The 22,729-nt window shown below is 34.9% G+C and overlaps 1 protein-coding gene across 1 annotated transcript in view; it reads left to right on the top strand.

Moving 5' to 3' along the window:
* The first annotated feature begins 7,032 nt into the window (after window positions 1–7,032).
* The window catches only part of LOC149212883 (putative aldo-keto reductase 4), a 41,333-nt gene continuing 25,636 nt past the window's right edge, over window positions 7,033–22,729 (top strand). The window contains exons 1-5 of the mRNA XM_089391917.1: window positions 7,033–7,330; window positions 7,430–7,624; window positions 7,993–8,165; window positions 8,259–8,361; window positions 8,619–8,960. Coding sequence (XP_089248043.1) covers window positions 7,109–7,330; window positions 7,430–7,624; window positions 7,993–8,165; window positions 8,259–8,361; window positions 8,619–8,960 — 1,035 coding nt within the window. The 5' untranslated portion in view covers window positions 7,033–7,108. The remainder of the gene's footprint in view (window positions 7,331–7,429; window positions 7,625–7,992; window positions 8,166–8,258; window positions 8,362–8,618; window positions 8,961–22,729) is intronic.

Here is a 22,729-nt window from a genome sequence, read left to right as displayed (position 1 = left end):
AGCAGATCCGTGCCTTACCAATAATTTCGTCCATGGATTTTGGGTTGTCAAACTCTAGTCATTATTTCATGAACAACGGAAGACTGCTGATAAACCATTGCACTTTTTCTTTTTCTTCGCGTATGTAAGGGACATACCAAATTAATGACGTAAACTTTGTTATGAATTCATCCATGGACATTTGACCCAGTCGGAGATAATGAAACTCTTTTCCTTTTTCGTCATAAAATCTTTCTATTAGATATTTTTCTTTAACATATCTTTGAAATTTTTCCCAGGTTATGCTTTGTTCATAGACTCCGCGAAGTATTTTTACTTCGTCCCACCACAATGTGGCTTTCCCTTGTAGCTCGAAAATGGCTAGAAGAGCCTTTAGATTATGGTCATACCGATACAGCTAGAAATACTTGTTCATATTGATGAACCATGCTTCCGCTGCCTCTTCTTGTTCACCATCAAAGAGATGAGGCTTTATTTTTTGAAACTCACCTTGAAGTTCCATTTTCTATCTCTTATGTGTCTTGTGATCAGACACATTATCTGATTCTTCTTCATGATTTTCGTCGCCACCTTTTTTCTCCACATTCTCAGTTCAAAACTCTTGTTCCCCTGTCATATTTCCGTGTTCGGTGCTACAGACTAGTTTCCTATGATTTTGTCTATCAGATAGTCTCTTCATAATAATTTCTTGCTCCTGCATCAGTCGTCCATTATCTGCCCTTAGCCTAGCCATCTCATCTTTCAATTCTTGTACAATCTCCATGATATCTGTATTGGTATTTCGTGGCTCATCGCCCAGCTGCACCCATACCTCAGGACTACCTTCTTGAAATGGTGTTGGTCCTGCTCCCAATACTGACCTATGTGGTGGATTCCTAGTTCTCCTCATGCTAGCTGCTTCTCTATTTCCTCTGTGCACATCACCAATGTTGTTATTTTCTTTGTTCCAGAGGTATCAGTTTTTGCAACCTGAGCACTTTGATACCATATGTAACATACACATAAGTTAAAAATATATCATCATAAAAAAAATATTAAATATGTAAATAAAACATAACTATGTATAAATTCAAAGTAAATACCAAGACTGTAATTATATATTTAATTCCACATACAGAGTCGCTGGTTATAACATAGTCTATTTAACTAAATTACAACCTTGGCCAAGCGTGACACATCGTGAATTTCACATCATTCATAATGTAATTACACTTAAAAACATAAGAGTGGGATTTTGTGTGACAGTTGTCCCTTCATCGATTTCAAGGAGTCTGCTCATGCTTGGCATTTAAGCATGGCTGTATAATTATCTGACTTTTGTGTGTTAATAACGCTACTACCTGTTCTCACACACTGCATTAATAACTTGGCTATCAATTCGGCCTCGGTGGAGAAATTTCCTGGCTGAAGCCTTTATGGCGGTACCACTCCACCGCTGTCCTCGGGACTAGCTTCAGATTGACAACTCTGCTTTTTTGTTTGGATCACATGGTGGTGATGCCTTCCCAGGTTTTATGCCTTGAAAAACTTGATGCATTTCTATCATTCTTCCCTTTCGAGAGTTGGAGGTCGTAGCTTAGAAGGGTTTCGCCATTCTCAAGTGCTCATGGGTGATATCACTCGAAATACACTGTAAAATTGTTTGTTGTTGTCAAATCATGGCTTTTGACTTTCTACGTCCTCTATGGCAGACGTATCGAATTCTGATTCAACTTTCTTCCGCGTCAAGGGTTTGCTCCGAAGTCACTTCATGAGGTAATATTCACGGTTCTTGACTGTTACCCTGTATTATTTTCCTGTGGGTGCCTTTCTATGACCTTTAACTGCCCCTGGTTTCTTGATACGTGTTGTGGCCTCTGTTTTGATACTCTGCTGCTACGAGGGTTTGCATAAGAAGTTCTAGTCAGGTAATGACTGTATTGTTTTTCCAAGATTTTGCATACAATTCTTGTTTTTTTCGTTTAGTTTTCTTTCCCTACTATACACCCCTCCGAGTTGGGGTGGAGGTTTTTACAGGTATTCATGCACTACAAGGTACGCGAGTGGGAAATCTTGCTTGGAATGCGTTAAATCTCCTTCGGGCACTGCATTTCTTAAGTTTTCTTATAGTGTGGGGTTTCAGCTACCATAGGGCTCTGTTTGGTCTATACATAATTATTTAATTTCGAATGTACTAGACAAGCCAGCCCTTAAGGGCGACAGGCGGTGGCATAAATTACGATGGATTTCCTCTATGAAGATTTCTGTTTAGGTTATGAGTTTCAACAGTTTCTTCCACTATCTTTGAAGCGAATGTATATTTTGTTTATTTTTCGAGGGAGATTTTAACACGGCTTGTCCAATTCTATTGTTGGTTAGCTAGCTATGTAGTTGTTTTTCCTGAGGACCTACTGTTCTTAATATTATAATTTTCATTACGACTGTGTAATGCATCGTGTTATTTAAATGTCAATAGTTCCTTGTTCTTTCGCTTCCTGTTATTATAGTTTAGCCAGTTTAATTATCATACCATTTGCATTGATATGGTAAAGGGTATATGCCCAAACCGTGAGGGTAGTATAATGGGATTCTTCTAATCCTGTCGCGTACTGTATATCTCGTTTTCAAAACATCTATTGTTTCCTTTATTCTATTTCATGAATGCTGAATCGATATGTTTATACCTGAATGCTTGTTTTTCTTTGTTCAGTACTCTATTGTTCTTTAGAAGAGGAAATTTTGGTCGTTTATATTTATTCTTTGATAGTGGTATTCGATATTGAATCATACTAGTTTAAAACTATTTTCCAATATAGAAATATGCTTATTTTAATTCTGCCATATGTTCCTTAATACGAACTTGTTAAAATTATTTCCAATACTGAAATACACTTGCATATATTCTTAATAAGAATTACTAAGTTTAGATGGCAAATTATTTTACCAGTTTATACTTAATTGTCAATAGCAAGGAAATTGTTTACTGTCTACTGCTACTATTTCCATTAATCCATTAATTTCCACTAGGAACCCTTTCTTCTTTTTTAATATGAGATCTTTATGGTCTCATAGCAATCTAGTCCACACGAGAGGAGGTAGCTATAGAACTCTGCCTTACATCACATCTCAGCACAGATTATCCTTTTCTCTTTTCTTCTCTTTCTTTTCTTCTTGATCTCAAATACCCCTATCCTCTTGATCTTTCTTGAGTAAATACCCAAGAATTAGTTAGGGCAAATAACTGTCTCTCTAACTACTTATAAGCAAAAAACAAAACAATATTTATAAATAAATGCTAATTCATTTTCCAACATAATTAATCCATAAAACAATTTTATAAATAAAGAAATAACAAATTGTGTGATTTACATTAAATTAAATATTTACATAATTTGAGGATATCACACTTCTTATAACAAGAACTCTCACCATGAAATTGTTTTGTGTTGATAGAATGTAAAGAAATGAACCTATGACTAATGATGAGATCAAGCCACTATTTCATATTTCAAATTTCAATTTGAATGGTAGCAGATGGATGGGTATTAGACATTGGGAAACAACAACAGGGTTGGGGAGAGAAGACCTCACCGGAATATTATTTTATATTATTATTATTATTATATATTATTATTAGTATTATATTATTATCATAATAATATAATAATAATTACATTATTATAATATTATTTTTTGTCAAGATTGGCAGGACCATTCCATTTTCTATTAAATATAAATAAGTTTACACCACACAGATAAACTAAATGGCCTCAACTTGTCCCAAAGGGAAACCAAGTCTCTTGGCCACCGGTCAGTTGTATAAGCCATCCAAAAACAAAATTGTCTTAGCCTTTTTAGCGAGGCTAGATATGTCTCTACTTCATGACCAAACACTACATAACTAAATAAACTAATAATTGCAACATAGAATTTAAAAGCTATCTACATAAGACAAAATTATGCATGGGTGTTGTTCTAATCCTTCTTCTCCTCTGAGATAGATGCAACGGATGACGGGTCCTGGGCAAATTCACCAGGCATACCATACAGCTCCAGGATGCAAGGGATATAGCGGTCTATTATGTCCAGCTGAATGTCCTGTTTATGAATCTGAAAGAGGATTTTCTCCATATCCTTCCTGTAATTTGGCAATCCTTGTAGTGTCACTGCCATCCCAACTGAAATTTGCTCCATAGGCTTGCTTAATAGGCTCTTCATGAGCCAATACAAGTACAAAGTTTTCTTAAACTGAGTGATTCTTCTGCGGGTGTTTCCCAGATCCAGGACTAAGGTCCTCTAGTTGTCCATCTCCTCCTCTGACACACTGTCATGTTTCATTTCTTCTTCCCATTCTTCCAACAACTTCTATATCCCCTCAGGGTAAGCTTCTACTGCCTTTGTTATGAGGTGTTCAATAGATTTTCTGCCCTTGCGTGGCTCCGATGTGTTCGACCCCTTATCTTGCCTGGGATTCGGGCCTCTTCTACCACATCCACGGCCTCGCGTAGTACACGTCGTACCCTAGTATTCTAAGCATTGATGACATCCACAGTAAGTTAGTTTGAAACATAGGATTGAAACAATACACCATGTCTTGCCTTGTTTCTCTTCACCACCCATTCTCGCCATAGTCTTGTTAGGGTGGGTCGGAGCCCGCAGCCCCATGGAAACCCACAAGAGAAATGCACAACAGTATAAAGGGAGGGGCAACTCCCTGCAATATGAGTCTACTCGAATCAATATATTATACAATTTTCAATGTTACAAAGCTTTACAAGTTAGATCTCGGGAAACCCCAAATTTACACTTAGCCAATTTTCAACTTCGGCAAACTCAGTTACCCAGCTCATCGGCGCCTCCTCACGGTCGCCGCACGACTCACCAACCCTTTATTCACCTCGTCACACGATCATGTTGTTTGCCCAACTTCGTCGCTCCTCCAAGTCGCCACACACGGGCGTCTCTACACGAGTCACACCTCTGTTCACAATCTCAACACTTCACCAAAAGTCACACTGTGCACACTTGCACGACGGGCGGGCACTCACCCGAGTCACCCAAGAACCTGTGCCAAGTCGTCGCACAAACCAGGCGCCCACCAACGTTTCACCATTGGGCGCTCCCACACATCACCGGGGCGCCACACACTCCGTGCACGCCTTTCTCCAACCGGCGGGCGACCTTGCCCGTGCCCTTCACCCAAAACCGAGATATGCGTTTTACTTCCGTGCAGCCTTGCCCAAGAATGGGCACATCTCCAAACTACGCCTTCCTTCCTTGCTGCGTCCACACCTTGTTCTGTGCACTCTCTTTCACATGAGCGAAGTCTTGTTTGTGTGTTGGATGAGCGATGAGTGATTGCTTGTCAAATGAGCTCCACGCACCAATTGTTTATACGGGTGGCAGGGCGAGTTAGCCTACCCGGCCGACTCGTCCTCCACGCCCTACGCACCCACACTTCATCACAATTCACCGTCGGCTTCGTGTCCAAGTGTGGTCGGCCTCCATAGCTTCTAAACCATGCTTCCATGCATATATAACAGCTCGCCCTCCTTTACCATGCATTCATAACTCCACGCATATGCAAGTCTGAGCTCGCACTTCTCTTAAACCGCGCGCCCGAGGGATAACCAGCTCGTCGCACGAATGGAAGGATTGCAGGTCCTTACACCCTGCCTCGAGCATGTGGGGGGCGGAAGTATTAAGTGTCCGGGTACCCAACATACCTACACCCATGTGCTCCAAGCGTCAGCCCGCATACCAATTGGGATTATTATTATATTATTATAATAATATTATTATGAGTTATTATTATTATTAATTAATATTACTAATGTTATTATGAATTAATATTATTATTATAATATTAATATAATAATCATATATAAATATATAAGAATATGGTTGTTATTATTTATATAGTTATTAACAATCATAAATAGTTGGTGTTTAAAAAAATATATATAATAATTATTAATATGGTTAATATAAGTTTCTCTCTATATCAACTATATTGACAAATGTAGTTGTATATATATTTTATATAAGGTATGAGCTTATATCAACCACATTTACTAATATGATTGTAATAATTTATACCTACCAATCTCCCAAAATATCTGACAAAAAATGACTTTGAAAGACTAATGAGTGATACTTTATGAATAACCCCATGTTGATTTAATGATTCTTCATGCACACTCGGCCGGATGACTAACGCCATGACGATTGATTCGGCATTCAGTCAGCAAAAAACAATTGGTGTTATACCAGATGGATTGAAAGCCGTGATGAATTGAACTTGGTCCGTTTAACTTTAGACCACTGTCAGATGACGAACGCTGTGACGAACTGAATATAAATGAATTATTATTACGCAACATATACAACTCTATATATTGATGAACTCGCCTGCCTCCATCTACATCTACCAGGCTAAGGACCAACGAGAAGAAGCAGTACTATATTACCGGATCGATTGATTGAGTGCCATGACGATTGATCCTGCATTCATTGAGCAAAAAACAATTGAAAGCCGTGATGAATTGAACTTTAGACCACTGTCAGATGACGAACTGATTACAAATGAATTATTATTACGCGACATATGCAACTCTATATATTAGAAGGAGATTCATCATCCACATCAATTTATCTTATCTAGAAAAACGGCATAAAAAAATAGTAAATATAAAATCTATCTGGTAATATGTGGTTTCATATGTTGAAATAAATTTTGACTTTCGAAGAAATTATCCTAACTACAACCAGCTTATTTATATTTATAACTAGCAATGTCCCGAAATATTGTACCCTAAACCTGCTGTGGCGGTCACTCACTAAAAAAACGTTAAAAAACCAGATTACTATTTTTTTTAAATGAGACCAATGCAGTGGTTAGTCAAAGGAAAGACCAATTCATCGTAGACCACATTGATGATTTCGAACGTCCTCATGGATTGATTTCTTACGGCATTGAACTGGCAGGGCAGGTACGTATACATATATCTCCATCTATATATATATATATATATATGGGGGGGTGAACTCGCTGAGGGCGAAGGAGAAGGAACGGTTCTATCTTACCGGATTGATTGTTTGAGTGGCGCACAGAGAGCAGAGCAGAGCAATGGCGGGATTACCATCAGTGGGCAGATTACGTTTGGGATCACAAGGATTAGAAGTATCAGCATTGGGGTTAGGTTGCATGGGCATGTCCGCCTTCTATGGCCCTCCAAAGCCCGACCAAGAAATGATATCTCTCATCCGCCATGCCGTCTCCAGAGGTGTCACTTTTCTTGATACTTCGGATATTTATGGCCCTTTGACCAACGAGATCCTCGTTGGAAAGGTACGACTGTTGTATGGGGTTTTCTCTTTCCTTGTAATTGCAATTATCTAGAGCTTACCCAATTTGATAGAATTTTTACCTACGGTATGTTGTTTGCAGGCCATTAAAGGAATTAGGGAGAAAGTCCAATTAGCCACAAAGTTTGGTGTAACACATGATGGAAAACCCGAGATCCGAGGAGATCCCGCATATGTTCGTGCCGCCTGTGAAGCAAGCTTGAAGAGACTTGAAGTGGATTTTATCGATCTTTATTATCAACATCGTATTGACACTAAAGTCCCCATTGAAGTTACGGTATGTGCTGTTGCAATAGCTCTGGTTTACTTCTCGAATGATTCTGGATTTCAGGTTTACTTCTGGAATGATTCTGGATTTTAGAATGGAGGCTTATGTGAAAAAAACAATTCTGTTTTAGCATTTCGGAATTGCTCATATTGAAGTTTTTATGCTCAAAGTTTTTGGCTATCAAGTATGACTCATCTTCATCTTCAGCACAGAGATAGTTATCTCATCTTCCAGACAGAAATGAACCTCACTTAATGGCTCGAAACGTCCACCATAAAACATCATATGAGAGAAGCAAAATCTCTCTGTAACTTTCTTGTCCTGTCCTTTTAAATACCGCCGTTTGATGTGGTGCTTTTTGTGTCCATCTGTGACAGATTGGAGAGCTGAAAAAATTAGTTGAAGAAGGGAAAATAAAGTACATCGGACTTTCGGAGGCGTCCCCATCGACAATTAGAAGGGCTCATGCTGTTCATCCTATAACAGCAGTTCAGTTAGAGTGGTCTTTGTGGAGTAGGGATGTAGAAGAGGAAATTATTCCCACCTGCAGGTATTATCAGGCGTGGTCATGTTAGGATTTGCCATATTGTTACCAGCATTGTAATATGAATCACTAACTAACATATTAAAATTCTAATTGCAGGGAACTTGGTATTGGAATTGTGCCATACAGCCCTCTCGGGCGGGGTTTCTTTACTTCTGGTGGAAAGTCAGTTGAAAATTTAACCAATGATGACTTTAGAAAGGTATACTTGTGCTTATGTATATTTTAAATTTAGTATTAAAGAAAAATATTAATAATGTAGGAAAAACTATCTTATAAGTATTGTTTTGAAAGAAAAAGTTAACGTCGTAAATCTTGTTGGATATGAAGTTGAAGGAAATTCATTATTAGTTCATTTTCATAATACTATAGAATTTCTATTAGTGCATTGCTGAAACTACATTTTATTGTTCGTTGGAGGGTTTTTTGAATTTTATAAAAAATTGATGTTTTGTACAGACAATGCCAAGGCTTACAGAAGAGAATCTTGAAAAGAATAAGGTGACTTTTGCAAAGATAGCTGAAATAGCTTCCAGCAAGGGATGTTCTCCGGGTCAACTTTCACTTGCTTGGATTTTTCATCAGGGAAATGATATTTCACCCATTCCTGGAACCACCAAAGTGAAGAATTTAGAAGAAAATATTGGTGCTCTTTCTGTGAAGATCACACCTGATGAGATGAAGGAAATAGAAAATATATTATCCAATTATGGATTCTCAGGAAATCGATATGCTGATGATCTCCAGGATTTCACGTGGATGAACTCAGAAACACCTCCTTTCTCTTCATGGAAGGATGCCGTCTGATAATTTTTAACATTGTTTTCTGCGAACAAAGCGAAATCGTCATTTTTCTGTCTGTTTTAAATAGTATATGCTCGTATATATGGTTATAAATATTATGTTGCAAATATCGTAAGAAGTTGAGTGTATTGTGCGTTGTATCTGCTAGAGACAACCTTACTGTAAGGGCTTTTGTCCCATTTATTTAATAAATAAGTATTGGTTACAATATTGATCTCGATGGAGACATCATGGAAACAAGCTTCTCGTCAATATTGGTATTAGACCTAATGTACAAACATTTCTTGCAAGTATCGGTAGTAAACACAATGGAAAGGAGTTTCTTGTAAGTTTTGGTACTTATTATGTTAATAGACTTTTTCATTTTGTAAAAAAAAGATGGAGGGGTAAGATTGAGAATTAATATTTGATAAAATATTTTTATTTTGAAAATAAGATGTAGAGTATAAGATTGGATGGATATGTTTTCTTTAATTTTATTATCAAATAATTTAGTTATTAAGATGGGATTAAAATGTGTGATGGATAACATAGGTATAGTTGATATATAAAAGATAATTTATCATTAATTGATGTAGTTGATAGATTTATGAGGTGTTTCATAGTTAATTAAAATGGGATTAAAATGTGTGATAGATAAGATAAGTCTAGTTGATATATAAAAGATAATTTATCGTTAATTGATGTTGTTGATAAATTTATGAGGTGTTTCATAGTTAATTATGGGTGAGATGATGTTAAGTTAGTATTGATAATTTTTGGTATATTTAATTTTTAATTTATTTTTTTAAATAAATTGTCATTTTTCCAAATAAATTGTATTTTTTGGTAGTTGGAAAAATAGTTGAATAATTTTTATTTTTTTATATATATTTTTCGTTTATAATATGTATGTTGATTTTTTTAGATTGTGCATCATATGACAAGGGATATTTAAAGGTTAAGAAACTAATGATGTTATTATTAAATAATTTTGTTAGACAAATCATTTTACAATGAATAATTATTTTTGCAAAAAAAACAATAAAAAGATTGATCTTTTTTTGGTGAATACTATTATCATTAGAAACTAAAGTTTACAGGGTGTAGCATATATCCTCAAGTTACCTCTTATGGGGGACAATAAAAGTACACTCTTCATAAAGAGGAGAGAGATACATCAGTTTTAACATAGCCAAAAAAGAAAATGACTAGGATAGAGAAATAGGCCTAAATAGCTATTTACAAAGTTAACTAAAAAAAAATATGAAATCGATCTCCAATATCATAACATATCTAAACCAAAGGATTTGTATCTAATGTTGGCATATGAATGGGTGCATTTCAGCTCTCTGGAGTGCCACCAACTCTTGGAGGAATAACAAGGTGTCATTAAATCCTTTCCATTCTCTTGTCCATATGCCTCTGATGCATGTGCAAGTGTTCAAGAGAGTGCATGATATCCATACATTTCTTTTTCCAATCCAAGAGCGTCCAACATAATTCCAATATAAGTATATAGTCTACATGTATCGATTGAGAATTCCCCTTCTGTGTCTTGTATCTAGTATCCAAGCAGTCCATTCAATCAACAACTTCATGTTTGAGAGAGTAGTCCTATGAGAGGATGTTTATCCCTTAGATTAAAAGAGTCCTTCTTGAACTTTCACTAGAGCAAGCTATTGATACATGATGCATATGAGTGTGGCATCTATGGGCTAACTCTTGATAATAAGCAGCCCCTCTTCGGACCTGAGCCTACTGGCATGTTATGGTGGTTGGGCATGCCAGAAAAAGGAATCCAAAAAATGGCCAATATTAGCCTTGTTTGTGAGAGTTGCAAAGGTACAATCCGAAAACAACTCCACCCATGAACCAAACCTCCAAATTTCCTAGGATTGAGAAAGGTAATATACAATCCCACCACCCCCAGAATTATAGTCCAGCTTACACCACTCATAAAGACAGTAACACACCTACGAAGCCACCTTTTGACAGAAGAAAATCCTTCATGCCAACAAGTATTCAACTCTGGTTAGAGAGAGGGTGAGTAATTAACACCAAAATAAAATAACAAACGTGATAGGAAGCTAAGAGAACTACCCCAATAATTGCTCAAAGATAGAAATAGAAGGCCTTGAAAATGAAAAACAACATAGCGACTTACTAGTCATGATTTCACCATCCAAAACAACCCGTCACCAATATAAGAACACGAAAGGGCAAGCGCGTGACTGAGTATGGGATAAACTCTAGGAAAGAAGTGAAACAACATGGGTTTGATAGGGTAGAAGACGAGGGTGAAAATCTTAGGCGCAAACTGGGGGAATGGGCATAGAAAATCACTTAGGGATTTGTCAAATAGTGAAAGAGGAAAGCTCAACTTGGAATAAATAGCATGAGAAAGCAAGGATAGAAAAGGAAACAACCACCACTCTCATTTAGACGCCACACAAATACCCCTGAAGTAATTCCAAATTAACTTAAAAAAGGAAAGAAAGGGAGAAACATATCAATACTAGGTAGTCAGTGCAGCTAAACTAATTGGAAGAGGATGTTAGATGTATGCAAAAAACATATCATTTTAGATGCCCTCACTTGTTGCCATTTTAAACACCCTGATTGCTAGCAGGGTGGATGCAACCTCCACCACTTGATTCCCTCTATATGTAGCCAAGACTCCAACATTCCACATCTAAAAATTTAATAACTAGAGAAATTATTACATCTCCTTCCATCTCATGAATGCACCATCTTCTCTCACCATTCGTAGCATGTTGTCTTCACCTTCCCCTAAAGGATAATAAATTTCAATCTATATCCATTATACACATATGATGGGTGCATTAAACTTCACTGGGGATGGGTTCCATGTCTCCAAACTTATTTTCCAAGTGGGGCAGTGAAACCACTGCCCCTCTCCCCCTGCTCCACCACCTATACAATGTTTGTCACCCCATCCATGACTTTATATTTCTTCTGAGATAATTACCAATAAACCACCTTCAAATGAAAATCTTGTAGGAGATTCCAATTTGAAGCCAACTTGGAAGAGGATTCTAGGCATCCATGGTTCACTATAGACATTCATACTTTGTGGGCTATGCTAGGTACCTCAGGGTCCATTTTCATCATTGATGGGTCCCCTCACATTTGTTACTGGTATACCTTAATGATCAGAAGTTAGACTGTTTCTACCATGTTTGACATTCGCTTATTTATTCATATTTTGTAGATTTGTACCATCGAGGTTGAGTAGAAGACCTTGGGATATGGACATCTCACGCTTATATGGAACCCTTCGCAATTTGTGTTTGAGTTACATATCATTATATGTACTTTGAGAGCTACTCTTGGAAACATGTTCTATATGCATCAATAGCCCTGCTAATGTAAAATGTGACATTGATCACATTGTTTTTACTAGTGGTTATGATCTTTTGGTTTGTCACGTAGATCCGTGGTGTATGTGTCGTGGCCATGTACTAGCACTAAACTGTGACATTGATCACAATGCCTTTACTGGTGGCTATGATCTTTTGGTTTGTCACATAGACATATTGTCTATGTCTCATGGCCATGTACTAACATTTCAAGTCAATATAGTTAGCAACGTGATTATGGAAAACAAAATCTAATTAATTTTCCTAGGCATTAATATGTCATGTCATTAAATTATTTATTTCGCATCAATTTTAAAAATTTAAATGATCCAATCAAATTCAATCCATAGTTAGTAACCATGGCACTAAATAAAGTTATTTAATTATAATAACAAAATGTTCCTCATTGTTTGGTTATTGAAGCTAAAATTTGAATGTTGTGAATGATAAGTGAACTCTATGAATGAGAAGTGCATTATTATTAGTTTAAATTTAAAACGATAGTTAAAAGTTTGGGATAAGTTTCTTCTAAACATATATATGCTCACATCTAGGTTTTCTTCATTCCCCGCACGAAACAAGATTGAACTCTATTGGCGATGTCTAATAAGATTGAACTCTATTGGGGATGTCTAATATGCATTTCTCATGGTTGTTTCTTCAATAACATTTGCAATATATTATTCCAGGTATGATCACATACTCTACAATCTGTAAAGTTTGATTGAATGTGACCATGCAACCATGAATTGAGATATTATAAATCATTTTGTATACAAATTATTTCAAAAAAATTGTTTATTATGGATTTAAAGTTGTTTCTCTTTTACTTTGCAGGATTGAATTGAGATATTATAAATCATTTTGTATATAAATTATTTCAAAGAAATGTTTATTATGGATTTAAAGTTGTTTCTCTTTTACTTTGTTCCTGCAAAAACGCTGTCTTGGAGAGCAAGTAATAATAAAACGCTGTCTTGGATAGCACGTAATAATAAAAGCCTATCGCCACTTGACCATCATTGTCTTGGAGAACTAGAAATACACATCGAAATAGCTTGCCCAGCAAGTAATACAATTCTATGTAAACCTACCAATTAGCCTTTTCTTTCTGGTTTTTTAGCTTTTTCAAATTAACTTATTATTTTAAACTATCGGAGATATATATTTTGACCTCTATACATTATTTTTTTAATCAATTTTCAGATGCCCTTGTTTTTGTGAAAAAATTATTTTCGGCTGCCTGGAAAATCAATGGAAAATAATTTTCTACCAAAAGAGTAAATCAGGCAGTTTATAAAACAATTGCCGCCTGACAGTGAAATGCCAACTCGGCCAGTGGCATAAACGATATTATTATTATGCCTGCCGCACGTATTATGCATTGGATATTATTATTATGTGTGATTTATTATTAGTTTTGATTTTTTTTTCATTCAATTATCTAATTGAATAGGCTAATTATTTATTATATTGGGATTTGTGTTATGTATTTAAGGTTTTCATGGAGTCTGTTCTATCGCTGGTATTTTGGTGGTCCCGTGCATTTGTCTTAAATTTTGATAATCTAGGGTTATTTTTCCTTAAGGTTTGATTTGATATATTTAATTGGATGAAATGGTATTGTTTATTAAACTGAACTCTGGTGGATCGTTGGTATTTTTCGTGGTCCCGTGGAGGTAGTGGGCTCAATGCATTTGCCTTAAATTTTGATAATCCAAGGCCATTTTTCTTTAATGTTTGTTTTGATATATTTAATTGGATGAGATGCTATTGTTTATTATAATGAAACTTGTAATACATGAATGATTGTTTATTTAAATCCAATACTATTTATTTAGATAATTTTTTAATGCATTGTATTTACTGCATCGAATTCGTTAACTCATTGATATCATTACAATTTGTTCCTGAAATTCGATGTTGTGATTTTCAAAACACCCATACTAGTTATGTGTTTGCACCAATTCAGGTATAACCCTGTAAAATGAACATAGAATTGTAATTTCTAATCAATGTTAATTATTATTTGATTTGTATCGTTTTTCTCCTTACAATAATGTAGTTTGTCAGTGATTTGCTATCTATCATTTTATTTTGATGTTATTTGTTATTAATAAAAAGATAAATATAGATTTTGTTATTTAATAAAAAGATAAATGTAAATTTAAAAATACAAATTTAACTGTAATTTTTGACATTTGATAAAAAAAATTATCAATATAATAATAATTATCTATTTTAAATTTAATATTTTATAATTATTTTAAATTATTTAATTTTAGAAATATTTTGTAGAATGTAATTATGTAATTTTGTTTTACATTATGTTTTATGATTTTTTTATTTTTTTTTGGAAAAAGTTGTGTTTTATTTAATGATATAAATATAAAATTTATAAAATTTTAATATAATAAATAATAAATTAATTTTTATAATTCAAAAAATTAATAAATAAATAATTTTAAATAATATAAAATAATATTGTCAATAAAATTAAATCAATTAAAATAATCTTAATTCAAGATAATATTGTAGTTAATTGAAGAGAATGTTGAAAATATAATGAAAGACCTTTGGTCCTTGATGATGGATGGAGTTACCTTGGGAAACATTGGACGGAGCACAAATATTAATTTCAACATTCGAATCAAATAATTTAATTAAAATAGAAAAAATGAGGTGAGCATCAATTTTATCCAAACAGAACCACAAGTTTGTCAACATCTTTTTGGCATCGTCCATGGAGGAGAATAATTTGTACTTATCTACTTGTTTTTCTCTCAGTACCAAACCCAACAATGCCTTCATTTTCCTATGAAGTGAAATTGAATTCAAGTACTTCTTTCTACCCCTCGTGTGCTTAGGGTCTAGCACCCACCCTACAAGGTCGTCTAGCAATTTAGAGTCAAACATAGAGTGTCTCTCCTCCCTAACTTATATCTCTAAATCCCTTCTTTCCTCGCACGCTTCTCGTGGAATTTCTTTGAAATGTGTCCCCATAGAGTCGTGAGCGAAGAGCCTCACCCCCTCCATCTCGGCTGAGTTTTGTCATCACCACTCCTACCTCTCTATCTTTGTCTTTTCAAATGACTCTAAGTCATGAAGAGACAATTCTAGATTCCCATGGCGATTTACCCTACTTACAAAAGGACACACAAATTGAAACAAATCACCCTCAACCAGGTCCGAACACTAGCACACAATCTCATCACAATAACACAAAACAAAGCCCTGAAACCTAGATGAAAATCCAGCAAAGAAAGAAGAAGGTGACTCAAAGTCATCTACAAACTCAATTCCCTCCACCATTGGATGAAAAACACCACCCCAAGACTGTGGACCTACATAGACCCAACGAATAGAGACCCAACTTCAAACCCCACTCACAAACCTAGACTTAATAAGAAAATAAAATTGCCCATGCTAGTCCCTGCCACAAAATCCAATTGAAGCCACCACCAACATTGCTAAGGTGATACAAACCTGGACATCAAATAACCGTAGAAAAATCAATAAAAATATACGACTTCAAGAGGTAATTGACATGCCACAGTTGAGACACACACCCTTTACAACTCAATTTACCACATACACCAAATAGGACATCAACCAAAAGTAGCCAAAATACCAAAGCAGATGAAATTAACTTACAGTTCGAGTGCTACAACCCAAATTGAGATGGTTTGAAGTTCGCCGCCCAGTGTGACCCAAATGCAAAAGCCACCACTACCTCTGCTCACCAGAGAGTAATAAACACCATAATTCCTCTCCACCTTGTGCGAAACACCAAATCTTTTCACACTAGGGTTGTTTCCCACCTCACCTTCTCAGACAAGAAGCTCCAAGAGGCCAAGGTCTTACCCTCGACTCCCACTTTCTCTTCACAAACAAACTCACCAACTCTTCATATCATTACAAAAGACCTCAAAGAAAAGTATATTTGCATGTGAAGTACCCACCGTGTACCAACAACATTAAATGGAGGACATGACACCCTAAACCCTATCACATCTACCATAACACCCAATCAAGGGTTGATATTGAATTTATTATATCTAAAGAGGAATTAAATTTATTCAAGTCTTTTTTTAATTATTAAAAAACTATTCCTTAAAAAGAATTAATATTTATAAATAAATATAATTAATAAAGTAAAAGTAAAACAAATTTATATTATATTTAAACTAAATAAATCTTTTCTATCAAATTTAAATTTAAAATATTCTCAAAGCAATGAGCCATGACAACTTTCCAAATGGAATTTTCACGGCTAACCACCAAGACATTATAAGTCACATTTGTTTTGACATGGGTCAACTTTAACTTAAGAAAAAAAAATAAAAATTACACATCTTATTGTAAAATTTACCATTTTGTTAAATAAAATTTTCTTATATATAAATGAACATTATAAATAATAATGAAGAAATTATCATGGAGGAACCTATTAGAATTGGAATAATTTCAAATCCCTAGGAAATTGGTCGGTGGGGAGCCACTTGAAAGGAATATAATTTTTTAAATTTATTAAAAGTAATTGACCATTTTGCTAAATAAATTTTTCTTATATATAAATGAATGTTATAAATTACAATGAGGAACTTATTAGAATCAGAATAATCTCAAATCAAATTGGTGGGCACAAATCTAATTTTTTAAATTTATTAAAAGTCAATGCAACCTAACAAACTCTGTAATACACTGCAACTCTTGATAAAGATTTCACCAAGTCACTGATGAATGGATAAGTTTACATATAGAAATAAGTGCATATGTATATATGCTTATGCAACATGTGTAACTTTTCATTTTTAAAACCATATTTTTGAATGCATAAATGGATACAACGTCTTGAAAGTTCATTTGGACACTTGGATTGTGTAAACCACATAAATTTTCAATTCCAATAAATCATTGCTAGACAAAATTTAAATTCCATTTTAAAACTGGAATTAATGGCTCCAGGAAAATGGCTCCAAATTAATTTAAAATTTTTAAAAGGAGATAACTAAAATCCTAAAACAAACCCCCTTCTTTATGTTGATTGCAAAATATCCTAGAATCTCATAGTCATTCAAGTGAAAATGCTCTTTATTTGATCTCATTATCTACATTATCAACACACACTGACTTTAGTCATTTCCTCCTCTGTGCAATTACATTTTTTGTGCGCCATTGACCACGAGGACCTATGGTAATGTTTCTCCTTATTATCTTTCATGTTATAGCTTGGATATGATATCTATATAATATTTTGACATAGAGGTATCATTGGGAAAAAATGATTTAGCTAGGTGGTTTGAGCAACATGTGTGAGGCTGACATCTGCACAAATGTGAGACTATTTCAAGCCTGAACACATTTTCTCCCCTCCATACTCCACCATTTAGATTGTTATATTTTCTTTGCTACAATATTTTTGCAGTAACATCATAAACATGTTCAATTATTTTAGTGTATCTTTTCATATTTAGAAGCAATTGCTAATTTATAATGATTATTATTTATACCTACTAATCTCCCAATATATTATACTGTGAACCTACTTTTGCAGTCACTTATTTGAAAACCTAATGAGTGATACTTTATGACAAACACCGTGTTGATTTAATGATTATTCAATGTGCACTTGGCCAGATGACAAACACCATGACAATTAATCCTACACTCAATCAACGAAAACTAGTTGATCTTAGACCAGATGGATTGAACATCGTGATGAATTGAAATTGGTCTGTTTAACTTTAGACCACTTTCAGATGACGAACGTTGTGACACACTCATTACAAATGAATTATTATTATGCCACATATACAACTCTATATATTAATGAACTCTACATCTACCAGGCTAAGGACCAACGAGAAGAAGCAGTACTATATTACTAGATCGATTGATTGGGTGTCGCACAGAGAGTGAGCAATGGTAGGTTTTAATATTGTTCCCTTGGGCTTATAATCCCTTGGTTTTATTATTCCCTAGTCTAGATTTAGAATATCGATCCCTTGGGTTTATTAATCTAAGCATTCATTAATATTGATCTATGGATTTTATAATCTCTTGGGTTTTTAGTATTAATCCATTCTATATATAATATCAATCCCTTGCGTTTATTAATGTAGAGGTTCATATTCTTAGGGTATAATTATTCATGGGGTTTATAACATTAATCTTTGGCTTCAATATAAATCCCTTGGGTCTATAATCATAGTCAACCATGGTCCAACGTCACATTGTGACAAAGAATTTTCTCAATATGAAAATAAGCCATGGTCCAACATCGCATTCTTGAGTTTAATATTAATCCCCTGGGTTTATTAATCTAAGGGTTCATATTCGTAGGGTATAATATTATTGATAGGGTTTATAATATTGATCCTTGGGTTTCATATAAATCCCTTGGGTTTATAATGATGGCCAACCATGTTCAACGATGGTCCAACGTCACATTGTGACAAGGCTTGTCTCAATATGAAAATCAACAATCGTAAACCATGGTAAACCATGTTTATTTTAAGGATTATATACATTGGGTTTATAATATTAATCCCTTGGGTTTAATATTATTCCCTTGGGTTTTTAGTATTAATCCCTTGGGTTTATCAATATAAGGGTTCATATTCCGAGGGTATAATATTATTTATAGGGTTTATAATATTAATCCTTGGGTTTATAATCATGACTAACCATGGTTTAACGAGGCATTGTGACAGATATTTTCTCAATATGAAAATCAGTCATGATCCAACGTCGCATTGCGACAAAGATTGTCTCGATATGAAAATCAATCATGGTCAACTATAGTTCAATATTGCATTGTGACAAATATTGTCTCACTATGAAAATGAACCATGGTCAAGCATTGTCAACCATGGTGAGTCATGGTCAACCATTATCTAATGTCACATTATGGCAAAGATTGTCTCAATATGAAAATCAACCATGTTCGACGATGACCCAACATCGCATTGCGACAAAGATTGTCTCAACAATAAAATCAACCATGGTCAATCGTGTTTATAATATTAATCCCTTGGGTTTATAATATTAATCCCTTGGGTTTAATATTATTTCCTTGGGTTTGCAATCCCTTGGGGTTTTAGTATTAACCCCTTGGGGTTTTAGTATTAACCCCTTGGGTTTATTATAATCCCTTCGGTTTATAATATCAATCCATTGGGTTTATTAATCGAAGTGTTCATATTCTTAATGTATAATATTATTCATAGTGTTTATAATATTAATCCTTGGGTTGAAAATAAATTTCTTCAGTTTATTATCATGGTCAACCATGGTTAATAACCATGATCACATTATCTCACAAACTGTCTCATGGTCCAATATCATATTGTGACAAGCATGGTCAACAATGGTCCAATGTTGAAATGTTACAAAGATTTTGTGAGTATGAAAATAAACTAGGGTAAACGAGGGTCAACCATGTTTATTTTAGGGTTTACAATATTTATCTTAGGGTTTATATATCTTGGGTATATAATATTAATCCCTTAGGTTTAATATTATTCCCTTGGGTTGATAATCCATTGAGTTTTTAGTATTAATCTCTTGGGGTTATCATTCCCCTGGGTTTATAATATTGATCCCTTGGGTTTATTAATCTAAGGGTTCATATTCCTAGGGCATAATATTATTCAGAGGGTTTCTAATATTAGTCAATTGGTTTAATATAAATACCTTGGGTTTATAATTATGGTGAACTAAGGTCCAACCTCGCATTGTGACAAAGGTTGTCTCAATATGAAAGTCCACCATGGAGAACCATCATCAACCATGGTCAATAATGGTAAACCATGGTCCAACGTCATATTTTGACAAAGATTATTTCAATATGAAAATCGATCTTGGTCAACCAAGGTCCAACGTTGCATTGGGACAAAGATTGTTTCACAATGTGTAGTAATCCCTTAGGTTAAATATTATTACCTTGGGTTTATTTCCTTTGGGTTTATAAAATCAATCCATTAATTAAACTCATTGATATTATATACCCAAAGGAATAATAAAACCAAGGGAATAATACTATAAACCCTAGGGAATATAAACCCAAGGGATAACTGAGGGATTAATACTATAAGCCCTAGGTATATAAACCCTAGGTATATTAAAATAAGTCCATCCAATTCCACATTATTAAAAAGATTGTCTCAATATCAAAATCATAGTCCAACGTCGCATTTTCACAAATATTGTCTCAACATGAAAACCAACCATGGTAAACCATTGTCAACCATGTTTATTTTAGAGTTTATAGTATTTATCTTAGGGTTTATAATATTAATCCCTTGGGTTTAATATTATTCCCTTGGGTTTGTAATCCCTTGGGGTTTTAGTATTAACCCCTTGGGTGTATTATAATCCCTTGGGTTTAATATTATTCCCTTGGGGTTTTAGTAGTAACCCCTTGGGTTTATTAATCAAGAGGTTCGTATTCCTAGGGTATAATATTATTCATAGGGTTTATATTATTAATCCTTGGGTTGAATAAAAATTACTTGGGTTTATTATCATGTCAACCATGGTCAATAACCATGGTGACATTGTGTCAAAGATTGTCTCATGGTCCAATATCACATCGTAACAACAATGGTCAACCATGGTCCAACGTCGCATTGTTATAATGATTGTGTCAGTATGAAATCAACCATGGTAAATGAGGGTCAACCATGCTTATTTTTGGGTTTATAATATTTATCTTAGGGTTTATGTACCTTGGGTTTATATTACCAATCCCTTGGGTTTAATATTATTCCCTTGATTTTATAATCCTTTGGGTTTTTAGTATTAATCTCTTAGGGTTATCATTCCCTTCAGTTTATACTATTGATCTCTTGGGCTTATTAATCTAAGGGCTCGTATTCCTAGGGTATACTATTATTTAGAGGGTTTATAATATTAATCAATTGGTTTAATATAAATCCCTTGGGTTTATAATCATGGTCAACTATGGTCCAATGTTGCATTTTGATGAAGGTTGTCTCAACATGAAAATCTACCATGGACAACCATTGTCAATCGTCGTCAACCATGGTCAATCATGGTCAACCATGGTCCAATGTCATATTCGGACAAATATTATTTCAATATGAAAATAAATCTTTGTCAACGAAGGTCCAACATTGCATTATGAGAAAGATTGTCTCACAATGTGTATTAATCCCTTGGTTTAAATATTATTCCGTTGGGTTAATGATAGTCCCTACGGTTTTTAGTATAAATCCCTTGGGTTTAAAATATCAATCCATTAGGTTTATTAATATTAAACTCATTGATATTATATACCCAAGGGAATAAGAAACCCAAGGGATTAATACTATAAACCCCAAGGAATATAAATCCAAGGGAATAATATTAAACTGAAGGGATTAATACTATAGGCCCTAGGTATATTAATATAAATCCCATGGGTTTACACTCATGGTTGATCATGGTCCAATTTCACATTGTGGCAAAGATTGTCTCAATATTGAAATCAACCATGGTCCAACGTAGCGTTGTGACAAAGATTACCTCAACATGAAAATCAACCATGGTAAACCATGGTCAACACTGTTTATTTTAGCATTTATAATATTTATTTGAGGATTTATATATCTTGGCTTTATAATAGTAATCCCTTGGGTTTAATATTATTCCCTTGGGTTTATAATCCCTTGGGGTTTTAGTACAGTCCAATGCCACATTGTGATAGAAAATTTCCATATGAAAACGAGCCTTTCTCAACCATGGCCAGCCATGGTCAACCAAGGTCCAACGTTGCATTCTTAGAAATATTGTCTCACAATGTATATTAATATATTGGGTTTAATATTATTCCCTTTGGTTTATTTTCATATCAATCCCTTTGGTTTATTAATCTAATCACACATATTCCTAAGTTATAATCTTTTTCATAATATTACCTGGATGCAGGTGATAATCAAGTCACTTAAGGTGATTAGACAGTAGGGCGGCTGGAGGACTCGCCACATGGACGCCTGCGTCTTCCCCCATGCCAACCTGAAGGGCATTCAGGGCACCTTGCAGATGCCATTAAATGAGTGCTCTGGTCGAGACATCAGAATAATGCTCATAGCAATGACCTCCACATACCATAATGTTATTCCTCCTCCCCTGCTCCACTGCATTTGTCCTCCTCAAGCCGCAGAGCCCTACTCATGCATAGTAATGGGAAGCCGCTGCTGGCTGCTTAGCTGTATAGACCTTGGCAACGGGTTTCACTTCTCCCACACCAAGCTCTGCAATTTAGCTCCCGCTCAGACCTCCTTCGCTCACTCTCTGCACAATCATTCCACCAATCTCCCTGCTGATAGCCTTGCTTTGAATCCTGCCATGGCTCGCATCCACCACCGAATGTGGAGCAAGAGAGGGGGCACTCGTGGC

This window comes from Pinus tabuliformis, chromosome 1_1, assembly GCF_031772625.1.
Source record: "Pinus tabuliformis cultivar Carrire ecotype Pingquan chromosome 1_1, CPIR1, whole genome shotgun sequence".
Classification (NCBI taxonomy): Eukaryota; Viridiplantae; Streptophyta; class Pinopsida; order Pinales; family Pinaceae; genus Pinus; species Pinus tabuliformis.
This window is presented reverse-complemented; position numbering and strand designations above follow the sequence as displayed.